General features: G+C 45.0%; 1 protein-coding gene across 10 annotated transcripts in view; it reads left to right on the forward strand.

Moving 5' to 3' along the window:
- Positions 1–16,156, forward strand: part of PTPRM (protein tyrosine phosphatase receptor type M) — a 647,098-nt gene that overhangs the window by 567,051 nt on the left and 63,891 nt on the right. For all 10 annotated transcript variants that reach the window (XM_083187611.1, XM_083187612.1, XM_083187613.1 and 7 more), the window contains one exon: positions 576–612. In XM_083187611.1, coding sequence (XP_083043737.1) covers positions 576–612 — 37 coding nt within the window. The remainder of the gene's footprint in view (positions 1–575; positions 613–16,156) is intronic.

A 16,156-nucleotide genomic window follows, 5' to 3' on the forward strand; every position in this document is an offset into this window, starting at 1 on the left:
CGCTCACTGCTCTGTTTATTACATATCACACATTCTAGACTTCACTCCAATGCCGTAGCTGTCATTCATCTAGTACATACCTACCAACTGTCCCGATTTTTGTAGCACAGTTCCTTTTTTTGGGACGGCCAGGCTATCCCTCCCACAGGCAGCATTGTCCCGCAGTGGGGGTGGTATGCAGTTGGAAGGCCCACGTCACTTGCTGCTCTGGGGAGCATCTATTCACTGGAGACAGAGGGACTGGAGGGTATGGCCAGCAGCTCACAGAGTGCAGGGCATGCCCTCATAGTTGCAAAGACGGCCATGGCTCGCGGTTGAGTCATTCCTGTGAGGCCACGCCTCCTTTTGCAGAGAACACACCCGCTTCTGGAGGCCATTGGTATTTATAACCGAGTACAGTCTGTAAAATAACAGAGGTGTATTCGTTATTATGAGGATCTCTACCACTTTATCTCTCTCCAAACGTTGGTAAAAACTTCCCGACAGTGTGATACAAATGTATGCTATAGACAGTACAGCAACTGAATGTAAAGAAGATGTTTGTAATTATATTGTCTTTTTCTTCTGATTTCTAGGGCTATCATCGACCGAATCACTATATTGCCACACAAGGTGAGTCTTGCTCTCTGCGTTCATCACATGCATTGTGGATTTATTTCTGTCGTGGCGCACAGTGCATTAACTGGGAGACTTGTAAAACTACTCACGGCAAGTTTGTTTAAGCAGCAGTAACATAGCATTATTTCTGACAGCAAAATTTGTGTAAAAGCGTTTACCAATCCACACTGCAATATACTCTGTGCACAATTAAATTGTCAGAGCCGTTTGTAGAAAATAGTATAATTACAACCCTGCGCAGTTACTTAAATGCTCTGTGATAGCTCTTCAAGTTGGAGAAACCGAAAAATCTGTTATGTGTTAATAAACACAGTATGTACTTTATATTCCATTAAAGGGCTCTGGAAGTTTCCTCAAGCGGCTCTAAAATGTGCACATAAGATGGGGAAAAGAGACAACATCAGCATTGTCTGTGGCAAAAATTGTCATAAGTACAATGCTGTTTGCAGAATCAGTAAAATGAAGCTATAGTAGGAATGCAAGTTATTCATTTTACAGATACTCTACAAATATAAACCATCTGGTGTCCCATTTACAGTTTGTATTAATTTCTGTATTAATTGAGATCTCAGCTCGAAACACACTTAATCCCAATTAGTACCACTACTTGGGGTCCTATCCCTCATTTTTATTAGCAGTGGTGTCACTGAAGAGTATTGTCACCCAGCTAGTGCTGTCACCTACACCCACTGTGGTAAGTCATAGTGTCAACCCCTTCTTATGGACCTTCTCCTGTATTCATACCTCCCAACATCTAGGATCTAAAAATCGGGATCCTGTGCACACCTAAAAAGTGGGTGTGGCAGGCCCATTTTATCCGTAAGGTTTGAATGGCTGAAGTCTTAGGGCCCAGCAGTAACTAAGGGGCAGGGCCTGTCAGTTATTTTCTGAAGCAGTGTTAGTGTTAAACTTACATGCATCCGAGGGTTCCAATGGTTAAAGGCACTTACTGTGGACCAATAGTGCACTAGTGTTATTGGAGCTTACAATCTATATTCCCTACCACATGTACACGAGCACACACACACACACACACACATATTCTAGGTTTTATTTGTTGGAAGCCAATTAAACCTACCAGTATATTTTTGGATTGTGGGAGGAACCGGAGTTCCCAGGGGAAACCCACACAAGCACGGGTGGGTTTCCCCTGGGTACGGGAAGGGGTGTGGCGCTGCAACTCGCCTCTGTTTTCATCACTGTGGGTGCATGCCCAGCATTCCTGGAAATGCTGAGTTGCCCCATACACTACTGGCTGCTCCTCAGTGACTGGCTGTCATTGTTTTAGTATCACCCGATGCAGTCTGCATGCCCTGCTGACACTGGTCATAAGCACAGCACTGCACTTTTTTTCCAGCAACTACAATTTGGAGAATTTTTTTTAACTATCCTGAACTCAGTTGTGGTGTCAACTGTATTTTATGAATGGTTCCCACAATTCAGGAAACAAGTTGTAGTGCTGCAATAATCCCATTCGGTTTCACTAGTTTTTTCATGGTTAACTTTGAAAATAGGTGTGGAAATTGCCAAGCAAACATTTTTATTTATCATAGTGACCTGTAATGTTTACCTTATATAGGAAATATAATCTTTTTTTACACATTTTTTATTTGAATTTATATAACAAATGTGAGCGACGCTGATATTTTTAAGGGGTATTTTGTGCATCTCTCACAGAGATGATGGCAGTCAAAGGATTAAACAGTCAGGGCCATAACTGTGGTGACAGAAGGTCTTGCCGCCAGGGGGAGGACGTGCCCTGCCCTGACTGCATCCTTACCCAGAGTGCATAAATAGATTTGAATGTACCTGGCACCCAGCTTTCCTCTTCCAGGTCTTGTTCTGTGATGTGGAAGCAGGTGCAGGGGGTTTCCGCACAGTGTCCCTGGTCCTGCTGAAACACTATGTACCATCCATCACTATAGTCTTAGATTTATTGAGAAAGTGAAACTTGAACAGCTTTAATATGTGAAGTCGTTGACATTATTGACACCATTTCAGTATGTACGACTAATCTACTGTATTAACTAATTAAAATGTCTTGTCGTTGATTGATTGAGAGAAAAAGTTGTATCAGTGAAAGTGACCAATTATATACTAGTTAGTTTATAATCAATTCAGTCTCATCAAGGATCTTCAACATACAGGAATTCTGAGCTAAGAGTAGATTATTATTTAAGTTATATAATTTTTGTATATTTTGTCATCAAAATGAAACACTAATGCCCCGTACACCCTGTTCGATTTGGTCTATTTTATATTAGACTTTGCTTATATAAGCAAAATTGAATCGAAATCGAATGGACATCGAACGTTTTTTAGCCGCATTCGATGCTGATCCGATCCCTAGACTGTATAATAATAGATAATAATAAATATACTGTTGCAGGCAAGACTATATAATACAGATCTGCACTATATAGTCCAAATCTAATCCATTTTGCTTGCTGTTCAATTCGATCCTGAATCGATCCCAAGCAAAATCGCACTGTGTGAACATCCCTTTTGGTAAGTCGATGGGAAATAATTTTGTTTTATTCATTTAAATTCCCTGCTATTATTTTAGTAAGGAAGCACATGTCTTACAAATAACATGTTAAAGCAGAAAAATGCACAATTTGTTCTGGATGATGTACATTTCCATTGTGTTGTGTAAAACCTATTGTAGGGTTTTCTAAAGGCCCATACACACTGGGCGACTTTGAGCTGAAAGTCGCTCAAAACAGCAGGTTTGAGCGGCTTTCAGCTCAAAGCTGCCCAGTGTGTATGCCCCAGCGACGAGCAGTGAGCGCTGCTGCACACTCCCTCACCATCGCCAGGAAAGCTGCTCATCTGCTGGTTATACCAGCAGATGAGTGGCTGCGAGGACGGCTTTGCATAGCACTGTGCTATGCAAAGTCATCCTCCCCCCTCCGTAGGCGCCGGGCAGTACATACACACTGAGCGGCTTTCTCCCCAGCGATAAATGCTATCATTGCTGACCATACATGCTGGGCATATGGACCTTAAGGGTTTTACATGATATAACTACAAATTATGTGTAAAGTGCAAAAAGATTTAACTAATATCCTTGCGGCTAGGAGTTAACGAGCGCCTAATAGGGTGGTTGGTCAAGCTGCTCCTACTAGGGGGCGTTAAACCCCTAAGGCAGGGGTTCCCAAACTTTTTTGACTCACGGCGCCCTAGAGCATCAAAATATTTTCAAGGCACCCCTAGGCCAAATGCTTCTTATCGATAAATTCAGAAAAAAAATATTAAATGAAGTGCATTGTGTTTATATGTCACAGGTATCTGGTGAGGGACAGGATTTGCTTCTGTTTGTCCACATATATTATGAATGGCAGCCACAAGCACTGGTTTTGCCTGGTACATTGTCCATAAATAATATGAATTGATCCTGGTCCACCAACCCAAGGCACCCCTGCAAGTGTCCTGAGGCACCCCAGGGTGCCTAGGCACACAGTTTGGGAACCACTGCCCTAAGGGAAATATAAATAACAAAAAGCAAAGGTGGAGCGCTATAAAATTGGATCAATTGGTTAAATTTGTAAAAAGCAATAAGTATTATTTATTAGTTAATTGGTAATAAGCAAATGAAATTATTAAACACTTAATATGGTATAAAAAACATATATAAGATAGCTAATTGCAATTCAGTATAATGCAAGAATTACATACAAATAACTACAAATTATATTAATGGAAATCATACTGAACCCTTATATTTAAGACCCCATCACATGCACAATACAAGTAGTGACGCTATTATAAAGAGAAAAAACAGGTGTCATTATGTAGTTATTTGCCTTGCGACAGGATTTACAGTGGTAGGTAAGAGGCGTGTTAGGTTTAGGTGACGCAGGGGCTAGTTTAAGCACCAGCAGGGAGGATAAGGCTGCGGGGGGGGGGGGGGGGGGGTCCCTGGGTCTGACCCTGACTCTACCCAAATATATCTGTCTGTTCTCTGGTTGATCTATAGTTAAACGAAAGAGCTGAGAGAAGAAAAAAAAACAATCCTTTTTTATAGTTACAGGTAAGAGCCTTCTCCAAAAAAAATAAACCATGAAAGCATTTGTAGTACTGAGTGGTGCTTATGTAACAGTACTACCATGTATGCATGGGAGGGGGATACATATATGCAGTGTCGGACTGGGAAATTAAGGGCATATGTAGGGGTGTGAGCAGTCTCCAAAGGGGGTGTAGCCATTTGTTACAGAGGTTTGGCTAACCATTAGTAAGCGTAATAAATACTATATAAGTGTATTCATGATAATGTACCAGATGAATTACATCAATGCACTGTAGAGAATACACCATGGTTATGTGCAATATAATGTACATACAGTATGTATAATGTGTCATTCACACAGTCTGAAACCTGATCCTTAGAGGAAGAGGTGTGCCTAAAAGCAGTACACCTCCCTATGGGCCAGTCCAACCCTGCCTATGCAGGACCGGGAGGGGGAAGCCGGCAGTCAGAATACCGATGCCAGCATCTGGATGGAGGGAGTTGGGAATCCGGTATCCTATTTGATGGTGTCGGTCTCCTGGTGGTAGTTGGGATGCCAGCGTCTGTATTGTGATGGCCGGTATCTTGGCCACCCAGATGCTAAACGCATCCTATTTTGGAGGTGCAATTTTTCTTACTGTATAATTATATTAACAAAATGTACTTAGCTGCTATTCTGCTCTTTAAGAACAACTAGGGGGAGTGTGGGTAGGAGATAATCAATTAGTAGCTAGGTTCTGTCACTGGTCATTTTAGCTGACCCCACAGACCCAGAATACAATTGAGTGAGGTTTTGCCTTATTGGTCAGAACTGAACATTTGTGGCATTTCAAGGGATCAATCTTTAAAAAAATGTTCATGGAAAACAGGGACAGTTGATAACTGTTACAATATTGTATAAAACCTATCTATTCTACAATTGGTCACTGTTGCCCTTATTTTGAACCTAATTCCCAAATTTTTTTTTTTTATTATTTTTTATTAGTATGTAAGTTCTACGTGGATCTCATATGTCGTAAATTCTACCACACATGCACGTGTCTCTGTTTCTGTATTTGACATGCTGGTTGGCATCTATATAAGCTCATTCCTTCCCCAGAAAGACATCCAGTTGCGCCAATAAACGAATGGGAATCTGCATTTAACATATACCAGAAATGTTATATATGTGTTAAGATTTTTAACAAGAAAAATGTAATTCACTATATTAAGTTAAATATGTTTTAGTTTGAAATCTGTCTTGACATATTTATAATTTCATTTTGGCACCAAGCAGTATCTGGAGTGTGAGCGGATTATTTACTGTATGCAATAAAGTTGACAGAACACAGCCTTTCCTAAGAAGAGGCTGAGAGATTGAAAATGTGTAAAATGTGATTATCCCATCACCGCAGGAGAGGATTATTCTTAGATTTTTCTATAATATAAAAGTCTTTGCTCATCTTCAGACAGAAAAAAAAGAACAAGATGTAGCCCTGTAACTCCTGTGCAAAATAAAATATGCTCACTTATTTCTGGGAGAAACTAATCACATTGTGCTTGAGTGCTGGACAGGTTAGATTTTCAATAGATTGGTCAGGAATGGCATTAGTCATGCTGGAGTACACCTATGGAGTACAGATGTGCACTCATACAGCACTGCGGCAGTTGTGCCAAACAGCCCCTATCAGCTCGCCTGTTAGACTCTGCTAGTATCAGACATCTCCCCCCCCCCCCTGAAAATATGTCTATGTTATAGTGTTTTCCAGTAAAACACTGTAGCATAGCATTTTGTAGCCAGACAGAATATAAGCATGCCACATATAATTTTAATCAGGAGCTGCTTGTACATCCTATTTGTACCATTTGGCAAATAAGGTGCACTGTAATGGAAAAAGTGGCAAGCAAAAGCCTATCGGCGCTACCAAGTTATATGGAGCTCAAGCGTGTTACAAGACTTGTAGAGCGCAGACCAGTGGCGGAACTTGTGAGCGCTTGGCCCAGTTGCAAAAAATATAGTTTGGGCCTCCCTCCTCCACCTCAACCTAAGTTCACAATATGCAACACGGCAGTTGGTGACAGGGAGAGGCAGAGGGTGGCAGGGAGAGGTAGGCAGAATGTGACTGGGGCAATAGTGGGTCCCTTAGTCCTCAGGGGTCCGGTACACTGTACTGCTGCACCAATGGTAGTTCCGCCTCTGGCACCTAGGATAGATGTATGTGGACGCATCTGTATATTGGCATCCCTAGTTAGCAGGTGTGTGTCCCCTGGCCCCCACACCCGCCGACCCGCAAATTTACTTACATGGGCCGGGAGGGGGGCAAATAGCAGTGGGTGCGGGGTGCACGGTGCCTCCAGGTGCATGGCACTGGCAGCAGCATGAGAAGGGGCCAGTGGCGCCGCCGGACGGCAGCAGCAGAGTGGGCAGGCACTGGACTTCAGCAGCAGCAGAGTGGGCAGAAACTGTACCGCAGCAGTTCCAGATACTCCAATCCCTGGATTGAAATCCCAGAATTTTTTGGGTTCAAATCATGGGATACCCCCGATCCCTGGGTTGGCCACCCTGGTGCTGAACGATTGATTATCAAATGACTACACTTACATTTAGATCACAAAATGCATGCGTAAAGCCAAACAGCGTAAAAAAAACTATGAAAACTCTTGACTGACTGGAAAAAAAAATACGGACTAGCAAGAAGCATCGCACGGATCTGACTGAGGGCACTTGGGGTTAGCCTCAGTTGCTGATTCCCACCATAGAAGCCCATGCCTAATTCATAACATGGGCTTCTGCTGAGAATCGCAGAGCCTATCAGGCATGGAGCTCCCCCAGAGCCTGCTTCTGATTGGCTGAGGGAAGTCACTGGGGATTTTCTCATTCTCGGAAGGAACTGCAAGTTTCGACATGCAGCTCCCTCAGTCTGATGGAGCCAGGTATGTGGTTTATTTTTCTCTGGATGCTACTTGGACCGAAGAGGATGCGATCTTTGCCGGATGGGATTTGAGTATGATTTATGTTCACAGGTACAGATTTGGTACCTGTTCGGGCACAATTTATTAATGGAATATCACCCTATGGGGTAAATTTACTGAGATGGGATGTTGCCCATAGCGCAGTAGCGCACGCAGGGGGGTTTCTGGGTACCCAGAAACCCCCCCAGGAGTCTAAGGGCCCTAGGCTGAAAGCTGAGGGTCCCCTCTTTCCATGGGTACAAGAATTTTAAAAATCGGCCCTTGGGAACCGGAGATATCTGACTTCGAAGCAGTGGTCCCCATCCAAGCCTGTTAATTGCTATTCCAAGTCAGATATTTCAGGTTCTGTCTGACTCAGAGTTTTTCTGAGGGTATATTACAAAAGCTGGGACTCTCCCCCTATGAAGGATACTAGCAGCTTGTCTCTACTGTTCCCAGAGCCAGAGATATCAGCCTTCCAGCAGCTGGTTACTGCTCCAGCTCCACACACCTGGTATGTAGTATTATATACTCGTTGGCAGATTGCTCGGTACTCTTTACCTAGAAGGGCGCCCGTCGTGGTGATCGCGGGTACATTTATGTCTGGCCGCGACCGACGCGATGCCCGCGATTTCCCATTGAAACCCATGTTAAACATGGAAATCGCGTCGGTCGCGTCACGGCCGGCCATAAATGTACCCGCGATGCCCGCGACGCGATGCACCCGATTTCCCATAGGAATCAATGTTAAATGGCCCGACCAACGCGATTTTACTGTTAAATGCCTCAATGGACCCGATGTGGCCATAGGAATCAATGTTAAATGGGCTACAGAGCCCAAATAGGCACAATTAACCCTTTAATTATCCCCTCAAATTTTTAACGTCACCCCACGATCCACGCCAACCCGAAGCGTGGCGAGCGCAGCGAGCCCGCGAGGGGCGGCGGTACGCGTCCTCCGACCTTTTCATGCCCTACTATCCACGTTGGCGTGGAATTGAGAATAGAATAGTGTGGCGAGCGCAGCGAGCCACCGAGCCCGAAGCGTGGCGAGCGCAGCGAGCCCCGCGAGGGGACGCGGATACCTTCACAGGTAAACGCGTCCCCTCGCGGGCTTCACAGGTGTCCGTGGCCACGCGGACACCTGTGAAGTCCGCGAAGGGACGCGTTTACCTGTGAAGGTATCCGCGTCCCCTCGCGGGGCTTGCTGCGCTCGCCACGCTTCGGGCTCGGTGGCTCGCTGCGCTCGCCACACTATTCTATTCTCAACTCCACGCCGACGTGGATAGTAGGGCATGAAAAGGTCGGAGGACGCGTACCGCCGCCCCTCGCGGGCTCGCTGCGCTCGCCACGCTTCGGGTTGGCGTGGATCGTGGGGTGGCGTTAAAAATTTGGGGGGACATTTAAGGGTTAATTGTGCCTATTTGGGCTCTGTAGCCCATTTAACATTGATTCCTATGGCCAAATCGCGGGCATTGAGGCATTTTACATGAAAATCGCGGTCAATCAGCCTTTTTAACATTGTTCCCTATGGGAAAATCGCGGTCATCGCGGGCAGCAGATTTTTATGTACCCGCGATTTACCCGCGATGCCCGCGATGACCGCGATTTTACCCCCGACGCCCGCGATTCCAATCGCTGGCGCCCTTCTAGGTAAAGAGTACCGATTGCTCTGCCTCCTGAACTCTGATCCCCTAGTCCCCATTACCATTTGGTAGGTGGGATTCTGTAGTTTTTAAATCCATTAAAATCTAATAAATGTATTTCTGGGAACTGGAGATATCTGCAGTCAAGCATGCTGTCCTCCCACCAGAAAATTATGAATAATAAGCCCACTCCACTATACACCCCTCCTCTGCATATTAAACGTCCTCTACCACCCTGGAAGTTATGTATCAGGGCCCCTTCATTCAGCCCAATGCCCCCTTCTCCCACCCCATCTCCCACCATCTGTGCAGTAAAGGGGTAATTAATGGAAATTACTGATCCAGGCGCTACATGCTGAGCAGTTGATATAATACCCCCTACCACCCGGGGGACATCAAAGCTTCCCCCACCCCTACCGCTGGAGGATCAGTAGTGGTCCCAATACATTGCTATGCCCAGGGGTCTACACTGCTGTTGACGCCCCTGTATATATATATATATATATATATATATATATATATATATAATACTTAACTGACCCGGCATATACTGGGTCATCTAATACCCCTTTTACACCAAAAACCCTGGTCGGACCCTGGTCTTTGAATGCTGGAGTATCCAGGGTCTGACCCTGCTTTATACCCCATTTACACAGCACTTTGACCTGGGTCGGACCTGGGTCTGCACCATTTACACTGAACCTGGGTCAGCCCTGCCTTAAATAATATTTTATATATATATATTTATAGAAAAATATATATATATATATAGAAATATATATATATATATATATATATAGAAATATATAATATATAGAAATATAATATATATATATATATATATATCAGGGCTGACCCAGGTTAAGTGTTTTTTTTTTTTTTTTTTTTTAAGGTGCTGGGGGTGCCGGAGGGTACCTGTCCTGCCTGCTGTGCTTGGTGTACCTGGGGGTACCGGGGTGCTGGGGGGTGCAAGGGGTGCTGAAGGTACCTGTCCTGTCTGCGGTCGGATCTCAGCGGAGAAGATGATGTGCGCCGTTGCTGTACCACCCCCCCCCCCTCCCCGGCAGACGGTCCCTGCGGCGTGCGGCGTATGGAGTGTCAGTGGCGGGGGTCCCTCTGGCGCATGGGAACTAGTACTAGTTCCTATGCGCTGGAGGGACCGCCGATACTGACACTCCATACGCCGCAGGGACCGGCTGCCGGATGCGGGGGGGGGGGGTGATACAGCAGCGGCGCACATCATCTTCTCCGCTGAGATCCGACCGCAGGCAGGACAGGTACCCCCAGCACCCCTAGCACCCCCGTACCCCCAGCACAGCAGGCTGACAGGTACCCCCCTCTCCTCAGCAGCCGCAGGGACCCCCCTCCTCCCGCAGCAGCTGGGAACATCTTCCCCAGCGCTGCACGCTGTGGACCCGCTGCGGGTGCCTGCACCCGCAGCGGGACCATTTACACCGACATTTACACGGGTCCTATCCGTGTTCTACCCAGGTCAGGACCTGGGTAGAGGACCCGTGTAAATGGAAACGGATACCCCCCATTTACACCGCCGCGGATCCGGGTCTGACCCGCCGCTGACCCGGATTTTTCGGCGGTGTAAAAGGGGTATAAGTGTCCATCTCTGTGCTTTGCTCCACCCCTCTGGAAACCCCCTTCTGAAAATCCTGCGTTTGCCACTGATAGCGCCCAATCAGATTCTATCTATTATCTTCTAGAAGGTGCTCAAAAAATAAGAAGTGAAATCTGATCTTCAATCTTAGTAAATTTCCCCATATGTGTCTTGTGGTGCTGTATATTTTTCCACTATATCTTGGTGTCTTGCAGACAGCCCGATTTTGACAATGTTCTGTTTTTTTTTTCTGGAGTGATGCCTAATTTTCTTCCAGTAAAAAGAAAACATTTCATAATGAAATATCTTTGTTTAACTTGATGTTAATACGTTGAAAATGACACGCATCCATCTTCTAGCAATCTTCAGGAGCCAAAAGGAGATAATTAGTCTTTGCAGGGAAATAGCATTTGAGCAGTCATCTTTAAAACTCAGAGGAATTATTATGATTGTGATTTAATTGTTCTCATACTCTTATTCATCTGCATTCAAGCTATCAAGTGTTAATGAGCAAATATAATTGTATGCAGCCAAAAAGTGGCATGTGTAATCAGTTTGTAATAGACAACAAATCTGGCCTTAACCCAGCAGACAGTTGTACTTCTGTGTGCTTGCTGGAGCAGTGTGAGATATATTATAGTGCCAAAGTGTGCTTGAAGTAAATTGCTTGTGTTTCAATAGTAGGCTTGCATATAAAGATGTTGTGCTGCCACTTTATTCTTCATTAGAGCATTGTGAAGATCTTTTTGTCACATTTTTTTAACCCATGAAGTCCCTACCTGAAAACACAGGAAAATCTATATACAGGTGGAGCTAATAAAGATATCCAGGAAAGCATTTAATAGGATGCGATTTTTAGTTCTGAAATCGCACCTTATCGCCTTTTTTCAAATAACATTTTTTTTTTTTAATTGACTATTTAATGGAATGCGAATTAGCAACTGGAAATGTGATGTGGTGTGATTTTTAGTCAATGGGCAGTATTCAATGTGAATAATTCTCCGTGCATGGCGAGAGATTTTTTCTCTCGCCATGCACTCGCCCTGTTCCAGAGGGCTCGCTGCCACTCCTGCTCCCACTATTCAATGTGGTTAAGACTCGCCGCCACTCGCAGCGAGTCTAAACCCCTGCAGCGGACGAGCGTCCGCGGCAGGGAGCTGGCAGGGAGACTAAAGTCTCCCTGGCTGCCCCAGAACATATGTGGAGGGGAGGTGGGCTCCCCGGGACCCAGGCAGCACAAGCTGCCCCCCCCCTATAGCCAGCGGGGGACCCAGTATTCACTGCACCCGATCGTGCATATGTAATGATCGGATGCAGTGAATATATGAATATCTAATGACCGGCTCGAGCGCTCCGGCCCCCTGCTGGCTGCTCTGTGTAAAAAAATAATAATAAAAAATATATATATATATTTTTAAATTAAATATATATTCATGTGCTATAAGCACATGAATAAAAATAACATGCCCCTTCACAGAAAAAAAATCCAGATTTTTTGACACCAAAATTTAAAAAAAAAACCTTTTAGTTTAAAAGTTCACATTCCAGTTCTCCATGAAAAGATGGAGAATTGCTACACGGAGAGACACGGCGAAAATCACTTAAAAAGACGGCGAAAATATCACATTGAATAGGGTGGTTCACTTTTGGAGAGCAAAATGCTCCTTCCAACGCGAAAACAGCACAAACTCGCCATAAAACAAGGCAAATTTTTCTCATTGAATACTGGCCAATGTGCAATTTTTAGTCATGAAAATGTGCGAATTAATGCACATGTGCGATTTGTTTAAAAAAAAAATCAGCATGGGATCCTCTTCCTGAGCATAACCAGTCCCGGGCTCAAAGGAGCAGTCCTGGTTTTCGAAAATTTAGGGGCAAAAATCATAGGAGATCCCCAGGATTTCCAGGACAAAATGACTAGTGGTCCCCCCGTATTTTGGCAACCTGCACCATAGTGGAGGTATGAAAAGGTCGGGAGGATGCTTCGGGCTGCCGTGGATAGTGGGGGTTTGAAAAGGCGCTACAGAACCCCTAACCCTGTGGGCAGGGTTGCTGTTCCCTGCCGTAATAGCCACTCAGACGCAGGAGCGTCTCATTGCTGGAGCGTCTGAGACGCTCCTGCGTGTCAAACAGATGGAGCCCCTCTCCGGCGGTGCCAGCATGATCCTCTCTCTGCCAAAGATAGGGGATCATGCTGGCGCCGGCGGTGTGAGAGAGGCACTGAGTAGGCTTGCCAGGGACGCTGGGGACAGAGATGCAGTTCCCGACAACAGTACAGTAGTTACTTGTGTAGTTTCACGGCGGCAGCCTACGCTGATAACATAGCTTAGGCTGCCGCCGTGAAACAACACAAGTAAGGCAGCTGTTGGGCTACGCTTATAACGTAGCTTAGGCTGCCGCCGTGAAACAACACAAGTAAGGCAGCCATTGGGCTACCCTAATAGCGTAGCTTCAAACGCTGTCGCCGTGAAACTACACATGTACCGATTAAACTATTGTGTAATGTGGTTGAACTGGAAGTCCCAGCAAGCCTGCACCGCATGCAGGGACTTAGAGAACCCCAAGTCACAGCATGTGGGGCATTAAAGGGCCTGCTGGGACTTGTAGTTCCACAACATGACAAATACAGTACAACTTTATTACATTCTACATTCATTTACACATACATTACCTATGGATTCCCACGAAGGGCTGTCCTCTTCTACACGTAGAATCCAAATAAGTTCCTGTTTATACTCACCACACGCCTCCTCTCGATTGATTCTTCTGGCAGGACCCCTGTGAGAGAAGCCCGAATGATTGTTTATTTATTTATTTCCAGTTTCTTATATAGTGCAGCAGATTCAGTTGTTTACATTTGCAGCTCCTCCCACATGCCGGGGGTTAGTCCCGCCCAAGGCCGCTCCTTATTTTCACAGCCAGGGCCAGCTTTACTATTAGGCAGCTTTAGGCAGCTGCATAGGGTGCCAGGTTTGAGGGAGCACAGAGTCTGCCTATTATCAAATTAACAATGTTTATGAGGAAGACATCCTTGTACTTAATGCAGGTGGTAGCTGTGGAACTTCTTAGACCCCGCCTCCACACTTATGGGTCTGGAAAGTAGATATTGGTGGCAATGTAGGGATGGAGTGGCAGTAGGTTGAAGTTTTGTCTAGAGAGCCGAGAAGCATTATACTGGCCTTGAGTACAGCTAATGCTCCTGATTGCATTGCAATAACTCCACCGCTCCATATTCCCCCTGAATTTATATGGAAAACTTTACATAGTTAGAATATATCCAGCAATATGGTACACTTACTGACACCTCTCCAACCACACACTGCTACCCCCAAGCCACTACTTGGGCTGCAGTGCCATTTACAGCCACTGCAACTCCTTCACGGCAAGGATGAGCATGGATATCTGTGCATAATGTTCTTGCCATGAGTGGAATACAATATGTTTTGACGGAAACCGTTCAAACTACTACAAATTTTTAAATATGCTTAAAAAATGATTTTGTTTTATAAATTGTGAAATATCTATAATGTATCTACAAACAGTGCTGAAAATATCAAATGTTTACGTTAAACATTTAAATGGAAGAGTTCTAGATCAGAAGTTCTCAATTTCAGTCTCAGGACCCCAAACAGCTCACATTGGGGCAGATGTATTAAGCCTTAAAAAGAGATAAATGCAAGAGTAATAAAGAGATAAACGTCCAGCCAATCAGCTCCATACTGACATTTTTCAAATACACCCTGTAACATGGCAGTTGGGAGGTGATTGGCTGGATGTTTATCTCTCTTTATCACCCTCTTTTGAAGCCTTAATACATCTGCCCCATTATCCAGGTCACACAGCAGGTGCACGGGTGGATGTACTGTAATTATGTCACTTCTGGTTCTATAAGGAGACCTGGGGTCCTGATGACTGAATTTACAGCAGGGTTGCCGACTTTTAAATGCTCCTCTCCGGGAGAAGCCCGGAGAGGAGACTTTCCTTACCTGATCGGGGCAGGGCTTGACTGTGATGTCATTAAGCCCTGCCCCCATTATGTTAATTAGGAGAAGTGACTGAACTCCATGGAGGGGGCGGGGCTAAAATGGCACAATTGTGCCATTTTAGCTCCGCCCCCTCCTCTGAGACCCACGGATTGCGGCATTTACATGCCACGATTCGGGGGGCTCAGTGGGGTCCCCCAGATTCCGGGAGGGTTGCCCACCCTTCCGGGGGGCCGGGAGGGGGACCCAATTTTCGGGCGACTCCTGGCAACCCTGGATTACAGTCTAGATAGATATAAAAGCATGCATTGTATTAATGGATATATGCATCAGTTTGGGACATGATACAGTGGGCTCAACCCAATTAGCCACTATTTACTGGTGTGTGTGTGAGTAAGTGTGGCTATAAAGTACTGCCGGAGTTGCTAATTATTATTTTGCAGCATGCTAGTCTATTGCAAGATAGTGCAGAACAGGGAACGAGTACAGGGATAATTTTATTCATACATTACCTCCCAACTAGACCCATTCCAGAAGGGCAAAAAATGTTCTGTTCCTGGACATCCCTCCTAATTTATAATTGCTATCACCTGTGATGAAGTAGTTATTTGACATAAAGGTGTTTCACCACAGGCGATGGCAATCATAAACTAAGAAGGAAGTCCAGTCACAGCATTTTGTCAGGTCATAGAATGGGTCATGTTGGGAGGTACAGTATGGGTAATCGGATTGAGCCTAATATGTTGTACTAGGGCCTGCTTTTGAGTTGCACATATGTCACATGTTGCACACGCACCTGTACAACAAAGAAAGACATCAGTTTCTGTGCTTGCACTGGGATTATGCATGCGGATGGAGTTTACTAGTGTGTAAGGAATGCTTCAACCAAATTTACTAAGATGGGAATTAGACTTCACATGTGATGTTGATATGGGCAACCAATCAGATCCTGTCTACTATCTTCTAGAGGGAGCTAAATAATAAGTAGATTCTGATAGGTTGCCCATAGCAACATCACATGTGATGTCTAATTCCATCTTAATAAATTTCCCCCATCATATCCCTGAAATGGGTGTTTCTGGCAGACCTGTGAAATGCCAGCTTCCATCCTTGATTGTGGCGTGCTGATGTAGGCTACCACAGTGGAACAGAAACCTGGCTGTGGATAAGTCTGACTCAGGTAGGGTGACCAACTCATCCCTTTAATCTGGGACACATATTAATTACACAGGTTCTGTGGCAGATTAAAACCAGGTGAAATGGAGTCTTGAGGTGTGGCAGTTTAAAACCAGGTGAAAGCCAGCCACAGAACCTGTGTAATTAATATGTGTCCCGGATTAAAGGGATGAGTTGGTCACCA

This window comes from Crinia signifera, chromosome 5, assembly GCF_055691185.1.
Source record: "Crinia signifera chromosome 5, ASM5569118v1, whole genome shotgun sequence".
In the NCBI taxonomy this organism is placed as follows: domain Eukaryota; kingdom Metazoa; phylum Chordata; class Amphibia; order Anura; family Myobatrachidae; genus Crinia; species Crinia signifera.